This window comes from Dasypus novemcinctus, chromosome 11 (genome assembly GCF_030445035.2).
Source record: "Dasypus novemcinctus isolate mDasNov1 chromosome 11, mDasNov1.1.hap2, whole genome shotgun sequence".
NCBI classification, from domain to species: domain Eukaryota; kingdom Metazoa; phylum Chordata; class Mammalia; order Cingulata; family Dasypodidae; genus Dasypus; species Dasypus novemcinctus.
The window spans coordinates 15304905-15330112 of record NC_080683.1 but is presented as its reverse complement, the minus strand read 5'-3'; the positions used below and the strand labels follow the sequence as shown (position 1 = coordinate 15330112).

At 48.9% G+C, this 25208-nt stretch overlaps 2 protein-coding genes across 5 annotated transcripts; one reads left to right on the top strand and one right to left on the bottom strand.

Moving 5' to 3' along the window:
• Window positions 1–85: 85 nt before the first annotated feature.
• Window positions 86–20849, bottom strand: KLC4 (kinesin light chain 4). 2 transcript variants are annotated; one of them, XM_004451362.5, is made up of 16 exons: window positions 20666–20849; window positions 18788–19070; window positions 18077–18307; window positions 16050–16131; window positions 15256–15475; window positions 14242–14329; window positions 12574–12675; window positions 12168–12341; window positions 11164–11263; window positions 10914–10966; window positions 10638–10708; window positions 9881–9989; window positions 1936–2076; window positions 1572–1687; window positions 1172–1235; window positions 86–513 (listed from the first exon to the last, which is right to left on the bottom strand). In XM_004451362.5, exons 2-16 carry the CDS (start codon window positions 19043–19045, stop codon window positions 463–465), a joined length of 1860 nt encoding a protein of 619 aa, XP_004451419.1. In that variant the 5' UTR covers window positions 19046–19070; window positions 20666–20849; the 3' UTR covers window positions 86–462. The 2 variants fall into 2 exon arrangements, with proteins under 2 accessions (XP_004451419.1, XP_004451418.1); XM_004451361.5 differs by lacking the exon at window positions 20666–20849 and adding an exon at window positions 19742–19827.
• Window positions 20833–25169, top strand: MRPL2 (mitochondrial ribosomal protein L2). 3 transcript variants are annotated; one of them, XM_012522514.4, is made up of 8 exons: window positions 20838–20951; window positions 21095–21215; window positions 22515–22683; window positions 23620–23761; window positions 23874–23989; window positions 24066–24176; window positions 24456–24529; window positions 24906–25169. In XM_012522514.4, the coding sequence occupies exons 2-8, from the start codon at window positions 21168–21170 to the stop codon at window positions 25116–25118; spliced, it is 873 nt and encodes a 290-aa protein (XP_012377968.1). In that variant the 5' UTR covers window positions 20838–20951; window positions 21095–21167; the 3' UTR covers window positions 25119–25169. The 3 variants fall into 3 exon arrangements, with proteins under 3 accessions (XP_004451421.1, XP_012377968.1, XP_012377969.1); XM_012522515.4 differs by lacking the exon at window positions 21095–21215 and adding an exon at window positions 21270–21372 and having other exon boundaries at window positions 20841–20951; XM_004451364.4 differs by lacking the exon at window positions 21095–21215 and having other exon boundaries at window positions 20833–21094.
• Window positions 25170–25208: the final 39 nt, after the last annotated feature.

Below are 25208 nucleotides of genomic sequence, written 5' to 3'. Positions count from 1 at the left end.
CATCCATCACTGCCCCTTGCTTTTCTGTGAAGGGCCCCAACACAGCCCCTGCGTCCTACCCTCTTCAGTCAGGACTCCAGTGGCAGAATGGTTACCTGATTCTTTTATTTAAGAAAAGTGAAATACACGGACCTGAAGTGAGGCAGCAGAGGGGAACAAGAGGCCAGGGCTGGGGGCTTGGCTGGCCAGGCCCCAAACCCTCTGACAGAAGCCAGCAGCAGGCTGCCTCTCTGAGCTGTTCTTACCCTCCCTGGGGGCCTTAGAGCTGGCTGCTCTGGAGGACCATCGGGTGGGGAGAAGGTGTCCTGAGGGTCTTTCCTGAGGAGGGAACAGAGACCCTAAGGGCAGCAGCAATCCCCTTTCAGCTGCTCTCCCTTCACCTCCCACTTAGGGTGGGGAAGAGCCAGGAGCAATGGGGAATACTGCGGGCGGGCCCCACGGGCCTGGGCAATGGGTTCAATGTCAGCTGCTTGAAGAGAGGTTCATGGTACTGGCACTGAGGCCCCGGGAGACCTGAAACAGACAACAACATCCCATCAGCCCAGGGACCTCAGCCACCCAAAGACTGTCCCCTGGAGTCCATCTGTCTCATGGCTGCAATCTATCTCTGAGTCTAGGATTGAGTGTATAACTTCAGCCCCAAGCTCTGGGACTTTGTTTAACAGACTCTGCTAGAATTTTCCTAGAGGCCACAATCTAAAGGAGAAAATACCTAGAAATGCCATGTGAATGTTGGCCTTAGACTCTGAATGTGTTGATACAAGTGGTCATTTCCCATTAAAATGCCATTACTGTTCTCTTAGATGGAGATTACTTCTTTTTTTTTTCCCCTTTTCATCCATTACTTAGTTCCCAAGGTAAGAAATACGGTGGCAGCAGGAGGAAGAGCACTTAGTGTCCACGAATCATTCTTGAATTATTCATAATTACAAAGAATCAGTTTAGAGAATATCAATTCCTATTCCTCTCTTGATAAACTTATTTGCTACTAACTCTGATGTGAAACCATCCCCCCAACAAACTTTCTGCCTGATTCCTAAATGACTCCAAGTCCCTGGCCGGAATCTTCATCCCAGATGACTCTCCCCATCTCCCCCAGTTCCCATAGGGTTTGTCTGCTGCCTGTCCTTTATTTCTCACCCACCAATATGCTCACAAGCATGGCTCTCACCTGGAAGGGTGCTGCACTGGGTTGGTTCAGATAACTTAAGGAGGCTGCCCGCTTCATGTTGCTGCTATAATGGAAAAAGAAAGAATTGAGGCCTCTCTTCCTGAGTGGTCCTAAAGCTATAGGCCTCTTTGGTACTGCCCCTCGAGGCCTTGATTTCCAATCACTGCCTCCCACCATCACCCACACCCATACACACACTCTCTTCATCAGTAACCAGGACCTCCTCTGGCACCCTCATTCCCCCCTTTGAAGCACCATTCTTCCTGAACTCTCTCTCCATGGTACCCTCTGACCTCCCCTGTGAAGAGATCCAAGCACTTCTCCAGGGATCTGGGGCCAAGAGGAGCTGGACTCAAGGGCTTACTGGCCTGCTTTGCCATATCTCAACCTCACTGTGTACCTGGAGGGCCGGGGCTCGTTGCCTTGGAGCTTCTTCACTAGGAGCTCGCTGCTTCGACGAAGCACATCCCGGATCTTGCCCAGAGAGCCACTCCTCTGTAGGGTCCCACTGCCATCCTGTAGGGGAGAGATGGGAGCTAAGGAGACCTCATACAACTGGCTTCTGAGTCTACTTATGCCTTTTCCTAAAAACAAGAGCCCTCTCAAAAGCTGGCTCCCAGAGACCCCTGAGAGGAATGGGGCTAACTAAACTGGGATGGGGACTCACATGTGCTTTGGCCTGTAGGAAAAAAACAGACTCAGAGCTTCTCACCACCAGCAGCAAGAGTGAGCCCAAGAGGTCAAGGGGCAATGAGCTGACTTACCCCTGACCATTCCACAGCCACAGACGCATCTTCACCTCCCTCAAATTTCACGCTGCCCCCAGGGCCCTCCTGGGAGGTCCTTCCACTGTCACCTTCACTAAGCAGCTCTGCCACCTTGGTCTGGCTGATGGGGTCAGTGCCCTGGAAGGAAAAAGAAGGAGTTGGGATTTCCCATTCCTTAACTCCTCAGGATGGGGCTCTCAGACTCTGGTTGATCATCAGCCACCGTAAGGAAAATGTTTTTCCATGTGTTGTCCCAGTATACACATACTGGAACAGTACTCACCTTTACTATATCCAATGTATTGTCATATTGATATTGATACCGATATAGATATGGATATGGATTATATCTTTTTAGCCATGACCTATACTGAATTGATTTCATGACCCACTAATGAGTCAAGACCCATAATTTGAGAATCTCTGACTTAGGGCTCCCCTCAACCCTCTCACCCATACCACCCATGGCTCTCCTAAATAGATTCTTCAAAGGTCGGCTTGAAAAAGGGCAGGGCTTCCCCTTCAATATTCCCATTTAGTGAGGTAAACCTTGAATCTGGGGTCCAGATCACAAGTGACAGATGGAGGGTAAGAGGACCCTTAAAAACAAGCCTAAGGAGAATATGGGAAGATGGCAGAGTAGGAAGCTCCAGGAGTCAGTCCCTCCACAAAAACAACTATTGAATTGGCAGGAACAATCTGAGTCAACTATTTTGAAACTCTGAAGAGTAGTGGAACATTGCGCAGCATCCAAGGAAGAGCCTGAGGAAGAGGCTGGTAAGTAAATATTGGTGAATTTCACCCTTATGCAGTAGCTACCAGTCCCCAGCCCCAAATGGGGCAGGGAGCAGTGAGGACTGCAGCCCTGGCTCCTGGTACAGCTTGCTGTGTAGACTGTAAGGACTGTAAGGACTCCAAAATCGGGGGGCTGGGGGTGCTGTGTATGGTCTGACCGCTGATCACTGCTTTGGATCAGCTACTTTGAATGGTTGGGGGGCTGGGTCTGAGGCCATTGTTCTAACACCTCCATCCCCCCCGAGGCAAAAATGGCAAAAATAGCAAAAATGGCAGAAGAATCTTAAAGAGGCAATATTCCCCCCCTCCCTTTCCATTCTCCTTTTGGGAGCAAAAATAGTTGGAAAAAAATCACAAATGGATGGCTCTGGCCCCCAACAACAAACAACAAGAGAAGTAGATTTCCAGAGTTATAACAATATAATACTCAAAATGTCCAGTTATCAACAAAAAAGTTTAAAACAGAGAAATGGATGTGGCTCAAGTGATAAGGCCTCCGCCTACCATATGGGAAGACCCAGCTTCGATTTCTGGGGCCTCCTGGTGAAAAAGAAGAAGAGAAAGCATGCCTGCATGGTGAGCCAGTGCCCACGTGGTGAGCTGAGAGCCCATGTGAGTGCCCACGTGCCAATACCTGCATGGTGAGCCAAGTGTCCATGTGGTGAGCTGAGTGCCCACGCAAGTGCCTACATGGCAAGCTGAGTGCCCACATGGTGAGCCAGTGCCCGCTCAGTGAGCCGAGTGCCTACATGGTGAGCCAAGCGCCCATGTGGTGAACCAAGTGCCCATGCAAGTGCCCGCTTGGCAAGCCGAGTGGTTGCGCAGTGAGCCGAGGGCCTGTGTGAGTGCCCATGTGGTGAGCCGAATGGCCACAAGTGCCCGCGTGGTGAGTCAGTGCCCGTGTGGCAAGCCAAGTGTCCGCACGGCAAGCCAAGTGCCTGCATGGCAAGCCAAGTGCCCATGTGGTGAGCCAGTGCTTGTGTGGTGAGCTGAGTGCCTTCACAAGGCAGGGTAGGGGTTAGGGGAGACGGAGGAAAAAAGTTTAAAACAATTTTAAAACAAAGAAATGGGAAAGTATGACCCATTCACAGGAAAAAAAGAATTTGCCAGAAACCATCCATAAGGAAGCTCATATCTTGAAATTATTAGTCAAAGAATCAACTGTATGAAATAAGTTCATTGAGCTAAAGGTACTCTTATACAAAGAACTAAAGGAAATTAAGAAAATATTATCTGAGCAAAATAAAGAGCTGGAAATTATGAAAAGGTTCCAATCAGAAAATCTGGAGCTATAAAGCACAGTAATTTAAATGAAAAACTCATCAGATGGTAGATGGTGCATTAGTCAGCCAAAGGGGTGCTAATGCAAAATACCAGAAAATGGTTGGTTTTTATAAAGGGTGTTTATCTGGAGTAGGAGCTTACAGATACCAGGCCATAAAGCATAAGTTACTTCCCTCACAAAGTCTATTTCCACATGTTGGAGCAAGATGGCTGCTGACATCTGCGAGGGTTCAGGCTTCCTAGCTTCTTCTCCTCCCAGGTCTTGCTTCTCTCTGGGCTCACAGTTCCTCTCTTCCCAGGGCTTGCTTCTTTCCAGGCTCAGGGTTCCTCTCTTCCTGGGGCTTGCTTCTCTTTTCTCTGTGTGCTTACTTCCCAGGGCTCCAGCTTAAGACATCAGCATCAAACTCCAACATCAAAACTCCAACATCAAAAACCCTCCAACTCTGTCCTTTGCCATGCCTTTTATCTGTGAGTCCCCACCCCTTGGTGAGGTTTTTGTTTTTGTTTTTTGGGGGCAAGTCTGGGCAAATCACTCCCACGAGAATTGTCCTTTATTCCCAAAGTTGCCAAAATCATCACCAAGGATCCACCAAGGGGTGCATGAGGGGAAAGACGAGGCTCAACACTGATTTGAGGGGAGGCCAGGAGTTTGAAGGTAAGGGGGTGGGGGTGGGGGACCCCAAGGGGTGGGGACTCAACACTCTTTTTTTTTTTTTTTTTTTAAGATTTATTTATTTATTTAATTTCCCCCCCTCCCCTGGTTGTCTGTCCTCTGTGTCTTTTTGCTGCGTCTTGTTTCTTTGTCCGCTTCTGTTGTCATCAGCGGCACGGGAAGTGTGGGCGGCACCATTCCTCGGCAGGCTGCTCTTTCTTTTCACGCTGGGCGGCTTTCCTCATGGGCGCACTCCTTGCGCGTGGGGCTCCCCCACGTGGGGGACACCCTTGCGTGGCACGGCACTCCTTGCGCGCATCAGCACTGCGCATGGCCAGCTCCACACGGGTCAACGAGGCCCGGGGTTTGAACCGTGGGCCTCCCATATGGTAGACGGACGCCCTAACCACTGGGCCAAAGTCCGTTTCCCTCAACACTCTTCTGACATGGCCCAATCCAAGCCCAAATCATAATTTAATCCCGCCCAGGTACAGACAAGTTTACAAACATAATCCAATATCTATTTTTGGAATTCATAACTATATCAAACTGCTACAGATGGTTTGAGATTATTTGTGAATCCCAAAAAAGAGAAAGAATGTTGTAAACTAATCTATTCCTCTGGATGTGCTACCTTTGATTGTATTAGCTTTAGCTGAGATGTCTTTGATTAAATTACATGTTAAGATCAGGGCTTTGATTCAACCAAGTCAATAAGGTGTGACTCACTTGAGTCCCTGCCCCCTTGGTGGGCCGATATAAATGGACACTCACTTAAGAAGACAAACCAGAAGAGAGAGGACTCTGTCATGTTTGATCCTGGGGCCTCGAGGAGAGATGGAAACTATTTGCCTGACAGCTTACAGCTGACCTTGGGAAGATAGCCAGGACTGATATAGGAAGACCTGAGACAGGAGCCCCAACCAGGAGAGAGGGAGGACGGGAAACCTGGAGGGAAAGGGAGACCAGCAGAGATCAGCAACCATCTTACTTCAGCACGTGGCAACTGACTTTGGTGAGAAAGCAACCTTGAGTTGGACTCCTTAGGGCCTTGTAACTGTAAGCTTTTACCCCAAAAGCATACCCTATATAAAAACCAACAGATTTCTGGTACTTCATATCAGCACCTCTTTGGCAGACTAATACAGATGAATTAAACAGCAGATTTTGACAGGCAGAAGAAATAACTAGTAAACTTGAAGCTAAGGCAATTGAAACTACCCAGTGTGAAGAGCAGAAAAGAAGATAATGAAGAAAACTGAACAAGCCTGAGGAACCTGTGGTGCACCATTAAGATATATCCACATAGGCAACAATGGAGTTTCAAAAGAACAAGAGAGAAAGAAAGAGGCAGAAAAAGTATTTGAAGAGGGAAACAGACATGGCTCAACTGATAGAGCATCCACCTACCACATGGGAGGGTCCAGGGTTCAAAACCCAGGGCCACCTGACTTGTGTGGTGAGCTGGCCCATGCGAAGAGCTGCCGCACACAAGGAGTGCCGTACCATGCATGGCCGCCCCTGCGTGGGGGTGCCCCATGCACAAGGACTGTGACCTGCAAGGAGAGCTGTCCCGTGTGAAAAAAACGCAGCCCGCCCAGGAGTGGCACTGCACACACAGAGAGCTGACGCAGCAAAATGATGCAACAAAAAAGAGACCAAGGGTGCAAGCAGACACAGAACACACAGCGAGTAGATGCAGAGTAGCCAAGGGGGGGGGGGGTGGAGGAGAGAGAAATAAATAAATAAAATAAATCTTTTTATTTTTTTAAGTATTTGAAGAAATAATGGCCCCCTGAGCATTAACAGGTGGGAGAGCCAATCAGAAGAGCAAACAGATGGGGCCCCTACTCAACATTAGGAAAGGGGAGGAAAAAAGGTCTTAAAAGGTCTAACCCGGGGCCCCACATGCACATCTCACCCTGTAGCACAGCCCATGATCCATGTCTCAGATTGTGTACTTAGCTCTTTTTTTGTTTATTAACAAACTGTTTACTCCTTTGCCAAAAAATAAAAATAAAAAGGCCCCTAACTTCCCAAATCTGAAGAAAGGCATGAATACACATCGAGGAAGCTCAACAAACACCATGCAGGATAGACTCTAAGAAATCTAAACCAAGACACATTACAGTGAAATTTCCAAAATCCAAAGATTAAGAGAGGATTTTGACAGGAGCAAGAGAGAAGGGACTTTCACATACAAGGAATCCACAATAATATTAACAATGGATTTCTCATCAGAAACCATGGAGGGGGAAGTGGATGTGGCTCAAGCAGTTGGGCACCCACCTACCACATGGGATGTCACGCGTTCAGTTCCTGGTGCATTCTCAAGAAGGCGAGCAAGACAGCAAGCTGACACAACAAGATGATGCAATGAAGGCACACAACAATGAGAGACACAACAAAGTGGGGAGCAGAGGAAGCTCAAGCAATTTGATGCCTCCCTCCCACATAAGAGGCCCCGGGTTCAGTTCCCAGTACCTCCTAAAAAGAACACAAGCACACAACAAATGTATACAGAGAGCAAACAGCAAGCAGCGAGTGCAAAAAACAAGGGGGTGAGAGATAAATAAATAAAATATTTTATAAAAAATGAAAACCACGGAGGCCAGAAAACAGTGGGTGAGCATATTTAAAGTCCTTAAAGAAAAAAAAATAAAAACTGCCAAGAATTCCATATCCAGCAAAACTACCTTTTGAAAAATGAAGGGGAAATTAAGACATTTATAGAGAAACAAAAGCTGGAAGAATTCATTACCAGAAGACCTGTCCTACAGAAATACTAAAGGGAGTCCTTCAGATTGAAATGAAAGGACACTAGATGGGAAGCAGATGTGGCTCAACTGATACAGCTTCCGCCTACCATATGGGAGATCCAGAGTTCAGTCCCCAGGGCCTCCTGGTCCATGTGATAAGCTGGCCCATGCGCAGTACTTCTGTGCACAAGGAGTGTCGTGCCATGCTGGGGTGCCCCCTGCGTACGGGTGTCCCACATGTAAGGAATGCTCCCTGCAAGGAGAGCCACCCCGCATGAAAAAACACAGCCCACCCAGAAATGGTGCCACACACACGGAGAGCTGATGCAGCAAGATGACACAACAAAAAGAGACACAAATTCCCGGTGCTGCCTGACAAGAATGCAAGTGGACACAGAAGAACACACAGTGAATGGACACAGAGAGCAGACAATAGGAGTTGAGGGAAGGGGAGAGAAATAAATAAAAACAAATCTTAAAAAAAAAAAAGGACACTAGACTGTAACTTGAAGCCATAAGAGAAGTAAAGAACATTGGTAATGGTAACTATATAGGTAAATAGAAAATTCTGCATTATTATACTTTTGGTTGATAATTGCTTTTCCCACCCTATATAACTTAACAGACAAATGTGTAAAACAACATTTTAAATCTATGTTAATGGACATGCATTGTATAAAGATGTAATCTGAACAAATAAAAATATAAAGGGGGAAGGATAAAGATACATAGGAATAAGGAGTTGTGTACACTACTGAAACTAGGTTGGTACTAATTGAACTAGGTTGTTATTGGTTTACGATCACATATCTGATATGGATTTAATAGCCAGAATATATAAAGAAGTCTTACAACTCAACAAGAAAAAGACAAATGACCCAATTAAAAAATGGACCAAGGATCTGAGGAGACATTCTTCAAAAAAGATATTCAAATAGCCAATAAGTATATGGAAAGACACTCAACATCATTAGCCATTAAAGAAATGCAAACTAAAACCACGATGAGCTATCCCTTAACACACACTAGGACAGCTATTACTTAAAAGCTGAAAATAAATGTTAGAGAGGGTGTGCAGAAATAGGAATCATCATACATTGTTGGTGTGAATGTAAAATGGAGCAAACACTGTGGAAAACATTTTGGCAGTTCCTCAGAAAGTTTAACATAGAATTACCACATGACCCAGCAATTCTACTCCTAGGTATCCACCCCAAAGTCTGGAAAGCAGGGACTCTGGCAGGTATCTGCACACCAATGTTCATTGCAGCATTATTCACAATAGCCCAAAGGTGGAAGCAACCCAAGTATCCATCAACAGATGAATGGATAAACAGAAACAGGGTATATTCATACAATGGAATGTTATTCAGTTGTTAAAAGAAGGGAAGTGCAGGTACATGCTATAACATGGATGAACCCTGAAGAGGTCATGTAGAGTGAAATAAGCCAGACACAAAAGGACACATATTTTATGATTTTTCTTATAAGAAATACTTAGAATGGGCAAATTCATAAAGATAGAAAGCAGAACAGTGGTTACCAAGGGTGGGAAAGGGTCAAACAGGGTGCTACTGCTAAATGAGTATGAGTTTTGGTTTGAAGTGATGAAAATAGTCTGGAAATAGACAGTGGTGAAAGTTACACAGTACTTATTGCCAAAAAACTGTCCATTAAAATGATTAAAATGATTTTTATGTTATATAAATTTTACCACAATTAAAAATAAATTGTTTTTGAAAAAAAGGGCACACAGATATACTGTGCCACGTCAGAAAGAGGAAGTTCCTTTTAAAAATAGCACGATGGTATGAAATATAAATGAGTAATATCACATATATAAGACTGTTTTTCTTTGAAACTGAACAAATGTATGTTTATTTTACAAGATGTTAATATCAGGCAAAAAAACACATTATGCTAATTGAAAGAAACCAGACACAAAGTATTACATATTGTATGATTCCATTTATATAAAATGTAAATATAAATAATTTTATAAAGGTGGAATTAGATTAGTGGTTATGTAGGGCTGGGGAAGGAAAGAGGGATTGAGAGGTGACTGCTAAGGGGTATGTAGTTTTTCTTTTTGGAGTAATGAAATTGTTCTAAAATTTTTTGTGGTGATGAATGCACAACACTGTGATTATATTAAAAGTCATTGATTGTTTGGATGAATTGTACGGTATGTGAATATATCTCAATAAAACTGCTTTAAAATTTTAAAAATAAGATACCAAGATGGGAAATGTGTAAGAAAACATGAAACATATAACTTTAAAACGATCAACAACAACAACAAAATAAGCGTAAGGCGCTTTTGCCTTCCTGTCCCTCCTGCCCTCCTCATCAGCCGCTCCTCTTACTCTTGGGAGACTCACAAGTAGCCTCCGTGGTCCCCCACCCCTCGGGCCCTTCCTTCCCTGACATCCTTCCCCTCTAGGTCTCTGACCTGTTTCCGGGAACGAAGGGCACATTCCTCCAGGGTCTCAGCTGCCTCCAGTTTTCCCTGGCGCCTGTACAGAGCTCCAAGGTTCCTCAGAGTAGTGTTCACTGTGGGGCTGTGGGGTGAGACAGGGAAAGGGAGAGAGAATGAGTTCAGAAAAGAAAGCAGGAAGGAAGCGGATGTGACTCAACTAATAGAGCATCCGCCTACCATATGGGAGGTCCAGGGTTCAAACCCAGGGTCTCCTGACCCATGTGGAGCTGGCCCACGTGGAGTGCTGCTACACGCAAGGAGTGCCCTGCCACGCAGGGGTGTCCCTCATGTAGGGGAGTCCCATACGCGAGGAGTGCGCCCAGTAAGGAGAGCCGCCCCGCGTGAAAAAGAAGTGCAGCCTGCCCAGGAATGGCGCCGCACACACGTAGAGCTGATGCAGCAAGATAACGCAACAAAAAGAGACACAGATTCCCTGTGCCACTGACAAGAATATAAGCGGACACAGAAGAACACATAGCGAATGGACACAGAGAGCAGACAACTGGGGGGGGGGAGAGGTGGGGAAGGGGAGAGAATAAATAAAAAATAAATCTTTAAAAAACACACAAAAACAACAACAACAAAAAAAAAAAAACAGGAGAGAGAGGGAGTGGAGCTAAGGCCCAGGGAAGGCCAGAGGGAAGAAAGGAAAAGGTCCAGAAGGCTGGGATCAGGGCTTGGATGGAGGGCTCCAGGCCTCAGAGGCCAAGCTGGCTTCTAGCTGGCTCACCTGCTCACTTTGCAGGCCTTGTACCAGCCTCCATACTCAGCATAGGGTATGCCACCATCACGATGCTGGCTCTGCAGGACAACAGAGGGGCAGGGGGAGCCAGGGATGAAAGGATGAAGGTCCTGGGGCACAAGGTGGCATGGGTATAGGCTGGGATGGGAAGGCACCATGCAAAGGGAGTGCTACTCAGGTGGGAAGTAAGGGGATGGCTTAGTGCAAGGAGTAAGACAGAGGCCCTGGTAGCCTCAGGCTCTCCAGGCTGGGGCCCCCACTCACTTTGCTCATTTCCTCCCGCTCCTCTGCATGCATCCAGATGGGCTTGTGGTTGTCTGGGGGTGATACATGGAGCGGAGTGATGAGGTTAGAGAAATGAACTGGACAGTACAGGGGAGCCAGGGCGCAGAGGCTGACAGGGCTAGACTAAAGGGGTCTGGCTCCCCCAGGAAATCACGGTGGCCTATGCCCACCTTTCATCTGCATTTCTCTTCCTCCTTGCAGCCCGCTTCCCCAGGCCCTCACCACTCACCATCCACAGACCCAAACTCCTGCACATGGGCACGGGTCAGGATCTCTTTGTATAGCATCTCAGCCTCAGCAAATTTGCCCTGTTTCAGGTAGCAGGAAGCCTGGAGGGCAGAAAGGCAAAAACACAGGAGCAAGAGATGGAGACAGGGTCACAGCCAGGCCAAGGATTTCTACTTCTTGACTTCTTTATGACTTTGCCCTGAAAGCTGCTGTAGCAGTTGGATATGGTTTATGAATTCCAAAACTAAATATTGGATTATGTTTGTAAACTGGTCTATAACTGGGTGCGATTAAATTATGATCAGGGTTTTGATTGGGCCATATCAGTAGGATGATATAACTACACAGAAAAAACTATACAGCAGAGCAGAGGAGTTAGTTGGAATTTTGATGCTGGAGTTTTGAGCTGGAGCCCGGGAAGTGAACACACAGGAGAAAACAGAGGAATAGAGACAGCTCCTTAGACATGGCAGAAGCCCCGGGAAGAGAGACAGAGCTGCTGGCCTCATAGTCCACAGCTGATCTTGTAGAGAGAACACAACAGCTGAGCCTGGAGAGAAACAGAGCCCTGGGAGGACCCCCAGAATCCTGAACTCTTGGCAGACGTCAGCAGTCATCTTGCCCCAACAAGTGGCAAAAGACTTCGGTGAAGGAAGTAACCTATGCTGTATGGCCTGGTAACTGTAAGCTTCTACTGCAAATAAATGCCCTTTATAAAAGCCAGCGATTTCTGGCATTTCGCATCCGCAGCCCTTTGGCTGGCTAATACAGCTGCCTGTACCTCCTGTTCCACCGGTATATCAAAGGTCTTCCCACCCTACTCCTAAGAGGTGAGGGAACTTCTGCCCTCCCACTGGAATGCAGATCCCTCACTTCCAAAGGCAGCCCCAGAGACCGGCAAAAAGGAGAGGAGGGTAGTAAAACCAGACTGTATGCTTGCAGTTCCAGGCCCCCAGTGCCCTTCCCTTCCCCTCCTTCCACCCACTTTGCTCCTTCCTCCCTTACCAGGTTGTTCTTGGTCCGGGTTACATTAGGGTTGTCCGGCCCCAGCCGTTCCTCATAGATGGCCAGTGCCCGCTGGTAATAGCGCTCCACGGCCTCATACTTTCCCTGGTTTTGGCACAACAGGGCCAGGTTGTTCAGCTGCTTTGCCACATCTGGGTGGTCAGTGCCCAGGACCTGGCGGGGAGCAAAGAAGCCAAGAAATGGCTATATCTGTGTGTGTGCCTGCGTGCGCACATGCACATGTGGGGAGTAGAGGGAAAGGAATGATGGAAGCAGGAACAAGGCAGAGAAAGAAGGATGAGCTTTAAAAAAAAAAAAGAGGTGCGGGAAAAGGGTAAACCAAAAGGGAAGATGACGGGGAAGGGGTCACAGTGACAAGGGAAGAAAGGAGAGAGTGAGTGGGCACCTTTTCTCGAATCTCCAGTGCCCGCTGGCACAGCGGCTCTGCCTCCTTGTATTTGCCCCTTTTTCCATAGAGCACAGCCAGATTGTTGAGTGTGGCAGCCACCTACAAAGACAGACCTGTCCCCGTCAGACACTCATGCTGCAAAGGAACTACAAAATTCTGACACCCAGCAGGGCCCCCATGCTGCACGACTCCAACAAGAAACAAGGATACTACCACCCTGTGCAGAGGCTGGGGGAAGAGGAAACTGTTGAATAGGACAAGTCTGAGGTTCTCTACAGGGGTGGTATCGCCCCCTCGGGGGATTTGTGAAAATTTCTGGGGCGTTTTTTTTTTTTGGTTGTCATAAAGATTGGGGGCACTATTACTTTTGGGGAGGCAAGAATGCTACAGATGTTCTGCATGTGTGGGACAGCTCTGTCAACTTTTAAATGTCCTGCCAGACATTCAAACACTGAAAGAATCCTTTGACATGTAGTGGGATATCAAGATAGGAGTTCTGTTTTCTGAGATACATCATCCCTGCCTATCATATGCCATAACATGGGGAATTATTTTCATATACAAGCTTGTTTTTAAAAATAACCATATTTTTCATTTTCTCTATTTTGACTATCTATCATTTGTCTTGGCATGGTATCCCTAGTTAGGGTTATTTCTCTTTTTTTCTTATATCCCATACAAATAAATCTGACCTGTGGTTACTAATTTTAACACTGGTTTTTAATCTACTGTCCACCTATGCTTCTGTGTCCATTTGCTGCAGGCTCTTCTGTGTTCTCACTTGTCTCCTTTCTTTTGTTTTGTTTTTTAAGATTTATTTTTTATTTATTTCTCTCCCCTTCCCCATTCCCCCATTGTCTGCTCTCTGTGTCCATTCACTGTGTGTTCTTCTGTGTCCACTTGTATTCTTGTCAGCGGCACCAGAATCTGTATCTCATTTTGTTGCATTATCTTGCTGATGTCAGCTCTCCGTGTGTGCAGCGCTGCACTTTTTTCACACTGGGTGGCTCTCCTTACGGGGCACACTCCTTGTGTGTGGGGCTCCCTATGCAGGGGACACCCCTGTGTGGCAGGGCACTCCTTGTGCATATCAGCACTGTGCATGGGCCAGCTCACCACATGGGCCAGGAGGCCCTGGGTTTGAACCTTGGACCTCCCATGTGGTAGGCAGACGCCCTATCCATTGGGCCAAATCCACTTCCCTCCCTTTTTTTGTTGTGTCACCTTTGCTGAGTCGGTGGCACTCCGTGGCATCTGCAGGCCAGGCAGCACTCTGCGGTGCTTGCAGGACAGGTGGTGCTCCGCAGCATGCGGGCAAGCCTGCCTTCACAAGGAGGCCCTGGGACACAAACAAAGGGCCTCCCATACGGTAGACGGGAGCTCATCTGATTGAGCCACTCTCAATATTATTTTTTGTAAATGACTTTCCTTATTTCCCTTTTATAGTAATTAGGGTATTATAGTGAATTGTTTTTGACATTATGTGTAGGTAGGTCACATTATCCATGAGTTAAATTTCAGGAAAATATTCATTATAAAAGGAGTCATTGGGTCTCCGAGAGTTGAGAACCACTGCAATCAGTGGACAGTGCCTGCAAGAAAGGAGTCCTCTCTTCTTCCCTGAGCACCTCTAGAGCACAGAGGAAGAGGACAGGGAATACTGACCGCGGGGTGGTCCTGGCCCAGGGTGTTCTCCCGGATGCTGAGAGCATCATTCAGCAGGTGGGCAGCTTCCTTATACTTATTCTGGTCCCTGGAAGAAGACAAAAGAGATAGGAGTTGCCCTGAACTCTGCCCCCACGCCACTTCGCTCCTCCCCTCCTTTGGAGAGTTGGGGTCCAATTAGGCATTTGGGGCCCCCCTGGAGTGAACTATAAGCCTGGTATGGACAGTGAGAGAGGTTCACCAACACACCCTTACCTGGACGCAGAGTAATGCCAGCCCAATAGGAAGCCACAGGTGTAGGAAGCAAGAGGTAGAAACAGAGAGAACCTCCCCAAAGACACAAAGAGCCTGAAAGGTGAGTATTCTCTGAGTTTGAGGACACAGGTGCAGTAGAAGTGAGAGCTCCAGGAAGCAGATTTGGCTCAGCTAATTTAGTCCATCTACCATATGGGAGGTCCAGGGTTCAAACCCAGGGCCTCCTGACCCTTGTGGTAAGCAGACCCATGTGCAGTGCTAATGCACACAAGGAGTGCCATGCCATACAGGGGTGTCCCCCGCATAGGGGAGCCCCACGCTCAAGGAGAGCGTCCCATAAGGAGAGCCGCCCTGCGCAAGAAAAGTGCAACCTGCCCAGGAATGGCACCACACACAGAGAGCTGACGCAGCAAGATGACACAACAAAAAGAGACACAGATTCCCAGTGCCGCTGACAAGAATACAGACGGACACAGAAGAACACGCAACGAATGGACACAGAGAGCAGACAACGGGGGCAGGGGGAAGGGAAGGGGAGAGAAATAAAAAATACATCTTAAAAAGAAAAAAATAAATCTAAAAAAAGAAAAAGAAAAGTGAGAGTTCTGGTACAGGAGAAACACCCTAGTGGATTATATCTGGGAGGCCCGGCAGGGGGAAGAGGCACCCAGTAGAGAAAAAAGAATGGGGGCAGCCAAATGATGATTAAGGTGGGAATCCAGAGGAAGATTCCTGGCAACGGAGAGGGGCAGGACTCACCGATACACCAAGGCAAGGATGTTGAGCATGGTGGCGACATCTGGGTGGCCACGGCCAGACGTGCGCTCCAGGTCCTCTAGTGCCTGCTTGCAGAGCGGCACGGCCACTTCATAGCGACCCTGGGCTGCATACTGGATCACCAGGTTGTGCAGTGTCCGCAGCCTTGCTGGGATCTCATATCCACCCTGCTGGGCTGCCGCAGCACCCTGACCGCGGGACACTGAGCCATCCCCCCAAATAAACAGAAGACTTTCTCAGAGGACTCTTCCCTTCCCTTTGCTGCCTGCCCTTCCCCCCCCATGTCCTGTTCCCACACCTGACCCACCCCCTCACCAGGCCACTCACTCATGACCTGCCTCGCCTACTCTTCTCTTGCCCACTCCCTTGCATCTCTGCCCATCACAACCCCATCTGTCCACCCAGTAATTCACTGATTCAGCAATGATTTAAACAAGAAGCATGAACCAGGGTTTTTCCAGGTAGACCCTGATGAGAAAGATCCGGTTCTCTCCCTTGAGGATTTCATGCTCTCCCTATTTCAAGGTCGTTCTCCTACTAGACTGTGAACTCCTTAGTGGTGAGACCTTTGTCTTTTTCATTTAGCACAGTGCCTGGCATATATTGTTTAATAAATATCTGATAAATAAGGGGGAAGCGGAAGCAATCAAGAGTCCTAGCCCCAGACCCTGCTCCATCATTTCTGGATAGTGAGCATTTGGTGTCCAGCGTGGGCCACAGCCGGGACCAGTCTCCTGATGTCCCTTTTCCCCCTCCACCTCCCAAAGCAGACTCACAGCCATTGCTGGGATCTTCTTCCTCCTCATTGGGGAAGAGGTCATCCAGGGAATCCTTGGTGGCGTCACCCTCCTTCTCCTCCTGGCAGGGAAGAAGCAGCATGTCAGGCCAAGACATCCCAACTACCTCCTCAGGGGCCCCTCTAAGCCACAAAATCATGGGCAGATTCATGCCCCTGTCCCAAGGAAGGCCAGCATCTGGCCTAGTCAAACTCAATCCTCTCTTTTTTTTTTTTAAGATTTATTTATTACTCACCCTCCCCCATTTCCCCTGTTGTCTGCTCTTTGTATCCATTAGCTATGTGTTCTTCTATGTTTGCTTGTATTCTTATTAGGTGGTTCCGGAAACTGATCCTAGGACCTTCTGAAGTAGGAGAGAGGTGATTACTCTCTTGTGCCACCTCAGCTCCCTATTCTGCTATGTCTTCTTATTTTTTCTCCTCTGTGTCTCTTGTTGGGTCATCTTGCTGTGCCAGCTCTCCACATCAGCCAGCACTTCTGCACGGGGCAGCTTTCCCGCACTGGGCGGCACTCCTGCACGGGGCGGCATTCCCATGTGGGCCAGCACTCCGTGTGGGCCAGCTTGCCCCCACCAGGAAGCCCTGGGCATTGAACCCTGCACCTCCTATATGGTAAACAGGAGCCCAGTTGGTTGAGCCACATCCGTTTCCCTCAATCCTCTCTTGCTTGTAAAAACCAGAGATGCTTCAGCCAAAACCTCATGACTGTCCCTCCCTTCATATTCAGAAAGTTTCCATCCTGGTTACCCCCATGCTCCAAACCCCCTCCCTCCTCAACTCTTGTAATTATAGCCCTGTGCTGCTCCCTGTGTTTACACAGATTATATGTCTGCTCTGCTTTCCCGAGGGCAGGGAGTGTGTCTGACCTTACTGACACGTACCCAACGTTTCAAGCTCAGCCCCGTGCCCATCACCTGCCACTGCTCACTCTGGACTTAGTGCCCACCCTTCACTGTGAACATACCCCCCACACTGATGTGCTCCGCCCCCCCGCCCCCAGATATTACAACCTTGTATGAACACCTTCAACCTTCCTGCCCGGCTTCACCAATCTGTGTCCTAAGAAATCATCTCCTCACTGTCCCTGGGATACCCGTGCTCTCCAGCCCTGGAGCCTAATCAGTGACATGCCCCATCCCACCCACAGTCTAGAAAGCTCTGCCTTCCCCTCACCACCCATCAAAATCCATTGCAGCCCCCAACCCATTCAAATTAAAAATCCAACCCAAATTCTGCTCATGCTCATACCTCACCACCTCTGAGGCTCCTTCTCAGACCATTCCAGCCCCCAGAGACCTTGCTCCTTTATCTCCTCGGAATTCCTGTCGCACTGACTGGGTTCCTTATCCACCACTGAGAACTTGCTGCTTTACACAGCTATAGTACAAGCTTGAGATGGCAGGAATTCTCCTTTATAGTTCTTATACATCTCCCCTACATACATCCTCCTGCATCACATAAGGCACTGAGCTTTATAAATACCTGCTGAACATGGGTCAAATTTCACATGCACATTTTTTAGGAGGTTTCAGGGATTGAATCCAGGACCTCGTGCATGGTAAGCAGGTACTCAACCATTGAGCTACATCTGCTCCCCAAATTTCACACATTTTAAGAGCAAACTTCAGGAGGATCTTACTTATCTGGGCTCTGCTTTCCCTGGTTGTAGCACTGAAGCTGCTGGGCTGAAATTATCCAGGTGCTTGTCTGCCTCTACCCTCTGCCCCCACAAACCTCTAGAGTGAGAGCAGGGACAACGTCTGCCTCATTCACTGTTGTATCTCCAGCAGAGTACACAGTGCCTGGTACACAGTAGACATTCCATTAAATGGAGATGGAATAAGTGAATACTGTTTGCCCCTTGCTGTCATGTCAGGACTGACAAGGGAATTCTACCAGTTGGGGGCAGGTTGGGCAGAGCTGCTGGCGCCCTCAGATGATGGGTCGATTGCCTCCATGTTTGTGATGACTCCCAGCCGCCCACCCGCAGCCAGCCCTGCTGCTCACCATGGTGTGCCCATCTTCGTCATACTGCCGCAGCTGCCCCAGGAATTCCAGGTGCTTCTTTTCCTCCTCCAGCTGAGCCACGGCCTGTTCACTGCGCTGCAGCCTCTGCTGAGTGCCTGCCAGCTCGTCCCGGAGCCACTGGTTCTCCTGGCACAGCCGCCGTACCTGAGCCCGCAGCTTCTGTTTCTCCGACTCCACTGTGCTCAGGTGGCTGGCTAGAGCCAGCATCACCTAGGTGGGCACATCTCATGAGCTCCAGACTCTGGACGGGAGTGCTCAGGGGTAGGTAGAAAGGGAGCCTCCTGGGAGGCAGCAAGATTGGCAGGGGCCTAGAGGGGGCCAGGAAGAGTAGATCATGCTGGGGGTGGGTAGGAACAGTCCTACTCTCAACATATATCCTGAACCCAATTTCTAACTACCACTACCACCACCACTCTGGACCAGGTTGTACTGTTTCTCTCTCCCAACTTGAATAAGACAGCAAAGACTTCTGGTTGTCAGGTTCATTGATGTCTGCAGTACCCAGAAGAGTGCCTGGCATATAGGAGAGGTTTAATAAATATTTACTGAATGAATGAATAAATGAATGAATGAATGCCAGGATCTAGGACAAGGGGATTCTAACTGGCCCCAAACCTCCAATCAGATGCTAGTCTGACACTTGCTCCTCTGTCTACCTTGATCCACTTGGCACCACCTCCACCATCTCACCTGGGCCTCACTTAGCCCCAGCTCGATATTTTCCATGGAACGGCGCAGCTGCCGGGCCTTCTCATGCACCAGCCCTTCCTCATGGCCTCCCTGCTGCAGACACTCGATGGTTTGGGATAGGCTTTGCAGCACGGCCTGGTGTTCACTGTGTAGGGCCTCCAGCCCCTGGCTCACCAGACGAGTACTCCCCAGGATCTCCTCCTGGCTCAGCCGGTGCCCTGCAGGCTCATCCCGCTGCCCCAACACCAGGCCCGACATCCTTGCCAGGGGGTCCTTGCCCAGGCTAGGGAGAAACAAAAGGATTCAGCTGGGGCCAGGGAAAGCAAGAGAGGCTGAACTCCTTGATTAGAGGGAGTGCAGGCAGAAGAGAGAGTAGGGGTGACCCTGTGGCTTAGCAGGGGAGAGACGGACAGACTAGTGGGGAGGTAGCCTGCAACACTAAACACAAAGCTATAGACGTGGCCAAAGGAAGAAAAAGAGCAACTGAGTTGAACAGAGGAGAAAAACTAGAAGAAACAAAGGTGCTTAGAACTAGCAGAGGGACTAAGGACTTAGGAACATTACAGAAAGGGAATTGGATAGTTTGGGTTAGGAAAAGGAATCAGCAGGCAAGAGACAGCATTACAGGAATCACAGAGGTGTTTGGGAGGGCTGCAAAGGAAAACAGGGTTAGAGTAGACAGGAGATATGCAGAAAATAGTGCAGCGCTTTTGATAAAAGGGAAAGAATAGATGTCAAAGTGAAATCACAAAAGAAAAGAAAAACAGGAGCTTTCGTTGCAGGACCCAGGGGAGAGGGCCCTGGAAGGTTCAAGGTCTTTAGGCTGTGTCACCCATGGAGTAAGACCCAGCATCTCCAAAATTGATCTGCTCTACACCTCTCCCCACTAAGCTTCAATCGGTACTGCCTACTCTCTCAAAAGGGTCTTGTTTCTCAGCATTGAAGTCCTCTTACCTGTATTCAAAACAGAGCCAGAGCTCAGGTCCCAGACAGGAAGAAACTGCTCAGCGGTCAGGGATTCAGAAGGACATGCCCTGCCCAAAGTCCAGGAGTCCAGTGTTCCCACCCCCTCTCTCACCACTCACAGCCACCCAGAGGATCTGGCACAGAGCCCCTCCCAAGACAAACAAGTTTTCCTAGCCTACAGGTCTTCAAACACAACAAAGTCCCTCCTCCTTCCCCAGGCCAGCCTCCCACCCTTAGCCCTGGGGAACTACCGTCTCCCAAGAAGGGAGCGAGGGAGAGCTTTGAACAGAGACCTAAAGGAAGGGATGTATCAGGGAAAGGGTGAAAAGGCAGATGTGGCCGCTCCAGGCCCAGCCACTTCCATGGCTTTATTCCCCGAGGCCAAGTTGGAGGAACTCTCTGGTCTCTGTCACAGTCACCTACTAAAAGACTCAGAGAAGAGTCACCTTCTGGTGCCTCCCAGTTGCCTAGGGTGCAGGAAAGAGAGGCTGTTTGCTGAGCTGCTGTGGGGTCACAGGGCAATGCGGCGTTGGGAATTGGTCTCCCGGGCCGCAGAATGGGGTTCAAGAGTGTCCCAGGCTGTTGACCTGCCCTAGTACCCAAGGTGGGGGTAAGAGGAGGCGGGGGAGGGGCTCGAGGGGACGTGCGAGATCCGCGTCGCGGGCGAGGACCCCGCGGCCAGACAATCCAAAGGTCAGCGAGTCAGTTGGTCGCTCAGGGGGCGGGGCAGGCCGTCCGTCTGTCTGTCTGGTTGCCGAGGGGCGGGGAAGAATCGGGGTGGGCGGAGTTTTTGAGTCGGTCTGGAGTCGTGTGAGGTCTGTCGGAGGGGGGTTGTTCATCTGTCCAGGAGTGCAAGAATATGAGGTGGCGGGGCCCTCCACACGCTGACCCAGAGGTACCTCTAAGACTCACCCGCCGTCTCTTGGTCTGACTGTCGCCCTTGCCGGTACTGCCCCTTTAAATCCATCATGGCTGCCGCTCGAGGCAATTGTTTTGACGGTTCTGAGGGGCGGGGCCTGTTCCCCAGTCAGGCGACAGAGGAGGTGCGGGAGGATTGGCTCTGACCACTCGCTGGGAGGAAAGGAGAGGCGTATCCGGCCTGGTTTCCCCGTCGCTGGCCGCCTCTTTGCGTCATTAGAGATCGACAGCACCCGGCGCAGTTGGCGTCATCCAGGAGCGCCAGGCGGCCTGGCTAAAGGTAAGGGTGGCTCCGGAGCCCAGCCGCCTCTGACCTCTCCTATGGCCCTTCGGGCGCTGAGCCGTACTCTGGGCTCCCTGAGCCTGGCGCCACCGCCCGCCGCCACCCCCGTCCCGCTCCCGAACCTGCTTCCCTCCGCCCAGGTAATCTGCTACACCGGGAAAGGAAGCTGTTTCTCTTCTGGCGTCTGGGGAGGGAGAAGCCGGGGATGGGAGAATGGGGCATGCGAATCTGGCCAGGAGTCACGCCGGTCCGGGACCTTGGGTAAGCCACTCTCAGCCTCAGCTTTCTCTTTTGTAAGATGGTGTTCCCTTATAGGGCCGCCGGCTTCTTCAAACAAGATACTGGAGGCGAAAGCGCTTTGCAGATCGCCCGTTGTTGGGTTTCAAGAATAAGCAACATTTACTGAGTGCCTACCTAAGTAGGTATAAGTAACAGGAACTTTAAGCCAAGCATAAGCAATAGAAACTTTAAATAAATGAACTCACAGTCAGTCACTCTATAAGGTAGTTATTAAGCCAGGTACAAGCAATAAGAACTTGAAATAAATGAACTCACAATCAATCACTCTATAAGGTAGTTGTTATCGTTCCTCTTTTTTTTTTTTTTTTTGAGGTACCTGGGCCAGGTATTGAACCCCAGACCTCATATATGGGAAGCCAGTTCTCAACCACTGAGCCTGAGCCACATCCACTCCCCTATCATTTCTATTTTACAGATAAGAAAACTGATTGACCTCAAAGGTCACGCACCAAATAGTGGAGCTAGGCTGTCTGGCTTCAGAGCCTGGGCTCTTAGCACCAAATAGTGGAGCTAGGCTGTCTGGCTTCAGAGCCTGGGCTCTTAGCAATTATGATATGCTACCTACAAGGATGAGTTATTGCTGAGATCAGAGAATGCAGGGCAAGTACCAAAAATAGAGACCTCAGGCGAAAGTGTCACAAGGTCCCTAGTGGGTTAAAGCAAATAAGCTGGTGTGTCACAGGAAAGAGAAATTGTAGGTCTTGTTCATCTGGGGCTGTCTGGCTGATGGGAGAGTTTGGCAGGTGGATACATGAAATTCAAAACTAAACCATCCTACTCTGCAATGCCAGGAATAAGCAGGGAACAAAGCGGACATGATCCTTTCACTCCATTTATGAGTGAAACCTCCCAGAAACATAATGCAGGTGAACAAAGGGGTTTAGTGGTGATGGTAGTATATGGATGTGTGGAAGCTGCCAGCTCTGGAGAAGGGAGTTGTTCAGGGAAGGAAACACTTCCTAGAGAAGAGTTTTGAGCCAAATCCGAAAGGATATGTACCAAAGGGAGAATATTCTATTGAACAAATACTTAAGAGGTGAAAAAGGATCATATGAGGAGAGGTAAACAACACACATACAGTTAGATAAACATTTGACACTGGTCTCTGCAAATTGATGGGTAGAATGTTTAGACAGCTGGTTAGGGATGCTTCTGGGAGCAAGTAGGCTGCAAGCTAAAATTGATCTCTGTCCTTTCCTTGGTTCTCTGGTGCTTCTCCTTCATTTAGCTTTCCAAGTGAAAAATTCTGTCTATCCCTAGGTGATAAGCAATGCCTTCCTGCAGTCACCCTCTGCCTCGATGTTGCTCCTCTGCCGCCCAATCCTTACCTCTGTGGCCCTCAATGCCAAGTTTGAGTCCTGGAAGAGTCGTACCAAATATACCGTTACACCAGTGAAGATGAGGAAATCTGGGGGCCGAGACTACACAGGTGGGAGCGAGGGCAAGGGGATTTAAGCAATGAAGATGAAAAATATGTGACCCTAGGCATGTATACTGACACACTTATACCTTGTGGGAAAGAGAGATGCAGTTAAAAAGCATGTAGTAGGGGAGTGGATGTGGCTCAAGCAGTTGGGCACCTGCCTTCCACACGGGAGGTCCCAGGTGCAGTTCTCAGTGCCTTCTAAAGAAGACAAGCAAGACAGCAAGCTGCTGCAATGAGATGATGCAACAAGGAGACACAATGAGAGACACAACAAGCAGGGGGTGGATGTGGCTGAAGTGATTGGGCGCCTCCTTCCCACATGGGAAGTCCCAGGTTTGGTACCTGGTGCCACCTAAAAGAAGATAAGTAGACACAGCACACAGTGAACAGATGCAGAGAGCAGACAGCGAGCGCAAACAGTGAGGTGTGGGGGGAAGAGAAATAATCTTTTTTTAAAAAAGGCGTGTAGTATGTATGTATGAGTCAGAGAGTGGGATACAAAGCTACAGTGTGGTCTGTGCTCCTAAAGAAAATCTAGGTAACTGAAGAAAACCGGCCATACACAGGAAGTACCATAACATTTCTCTTTACACCATTTGAAGATTTACAACAGTTGGAATTGTTTGAGCACTAAATTCATGCCTCACTAGTAAACTTAATGCTGTAATTTGAAGAGATTTTATACAATTTCAATATTTAATATCTTCCCTAATACTCCACATTTTCATTTTTCTTTTTTCCTTGTTTTAATTGTTTTATCAAACTCCTTAGGTGCCCCCCACTCCCCCTTACCCCAGAGTACTGGGCAAATTTTTATCATTTCTGCTTGTGCCATAATGTTGGGAAGCACTGCTCTTGATCCCAGGGTGGGCTTGTTCTCAATGCTAGAAACTGAACTAGTCTAACTCGGATCATGTTCCCAACCTCTCCTGACCACAGGCCGCATCAAAGTACATGGCATTGGTGGAGGCCACAAGCAACGTTATCGCATGATTGATTTTCTGCGTTTCCGGCCTGAGAGTGAGACCAAGCCAGGACCTTTCGAGGAGAAGGTCATCGTCGTCCGATATGATCCCTGTAGGCAAGTTTGAGATGGGGGACAATGACAGTGTGTCTGATTGACTGCTCTGTGGCCTCTCAGATGATGCAGAACTGCCTAGATGGCCTGCTCACTTGTCCCTCACCCTGAACAGGTCAGCAGACATAGCTCTGGTAGCTGGGGGCAGCCGGAAACGCTGGATCATTGCCACAGAAAACATGCAGGCTGGAGATATAATCCTGAACTCTGACCACATAGGACGGATGGCAGGTGAGGAATGGCAACCAGATGCACATAGGCTGGGAGGCCGTAAGAGTTTTTGTGCTGATGAAATTCTGTCTTTTAGTTGCTGCTCGAGAAGGGGATGCCCATCCTCTTGGGGCTCTGCCCGTGGGGACCCTCATCAACAACGTGGAGAGTGAGCCAGGCCGGGGAGCCCAGTATATTCGAGCTGCAGGTACGAGGAAAGTAGCTGCTTGGAAGACCAAGGGTACCTGTGGTCATAATTCTCTAAACTCATGGACCAATGACAGAAAGAAGGAGAAAACAAGGAAAATGAGGATGAAAGTGTGCTCATGTTTTTGACCTAAAACATTGTGTGCATCCTGTTTCAGTGTTTCTGCTCCTAAAAGGCAGGGCAAGAGCGGTGTGTGGGGTATAGCTCCCATGAAAATCACCACTGCCCCCCACCTCATCTTTTGTGGAGGGTGGCAAAGCTACCTTCTCGCTTTTCCAGGTACATGTGGTGTGCTGCTGCGGAAGGTGAATGGAACAGCCATCATCCAGCTACCTTCTAAGAGGCAGATGCAGGTGTGTATGTGGCTACAGGTGGGAGGGATCAGCAAAGGAGGACTTTTTGGAATGTATCTTCCCTGGCCAGGAATGGTTCTCAGATGTTTTATGATGCCAGGAATTGCCTTAAGCTGGGTCTGCCCTTTCTGCTACGTGATTTGGCATGCCTTGTCAGGCTGGCACCAGAAAGGAATAGGCAACAGTGTCCTGTTTTCAGCTACCCACTTCCTACTGTAGGGTCTCCACTTAGGTTTGACCATATTGTGCTTTTCCCCTCTTCCCTCCTTTCTCTCAGTGAATCTGAGAAACCTCCCAAGAGCCCATGCCCTTGACATTGTCAAACTCTTTTCCGTTCCCCCTCTGTTCATTCTCTTCCATGTCCTTTCTCTATCAGGTGCTGGAAACGTGTGTGGCAACAGTGGGCCGAGTATCCAATGTCGATCATAACAAACGGGTCATTGGCAAAGCGGGGCGGAACCGCTGGCTGGGCAAGAGGCCTTCCAGCGGGCTATGGCACCGCAAGGGGGGCTGGGCTGGCCGGAAGATTCGGCCCCTGCCCCCCATGAAGAGTTATGTGAAGATGCCCTCTGCTGCTGCTCAAAACTGATAGCTGATACCCCTGGAATCCAATAAAGTGCCCCCCCTACTTTTAACTTAATATTTTTATCCTGTGTGTGTGGGGGGGGGGAGGGTATGG

Coding starts and splice junctions, on each gene's coding strand:
- KLC4 (XM_004451362.5), bottom strand. CDS start 19,045: ATGTCGGGCCTGGTGTTGGGGCAGCGGGATGAGCCTGCAGGGCACCGG. Junction 12,342..12,573: donor CACTGGAGATTCGAGAAAAG/GTGCCCACTCAC, acceptor GCTCCCCGCCAG/GTCCTGGGCACTGACCACCC. Junction 514..1,171: donor CCAGTGCAGCACCCTTCCAG/GTGAGAGCCATG, acceptor TGTCTGTTTCAG/GTCTCCCGGGGCCTCAGTGC.
- MRPL2 (XM_004451364.4), top strand. CDS start 20,993: ATGGCCCTTCGGGCGCTGAGCCGTACTCTGGGCTCCCTGAGCCTGGCG. Junction 21,095..22,514: donor ACCTGCTTCCCTCCGCCCAG/GTAATCTGCTAC, acceptor GTCTATCCCTAG/GTGATAAGCAATGCCTTCCT. Junction 23,990..24,065: donor CCACATAGGACGGATGGCAG/GTGAGGAATGGC, acceptor TCTGTCTTTTAG/TTGCTGCTCGAGAAGGGGAT.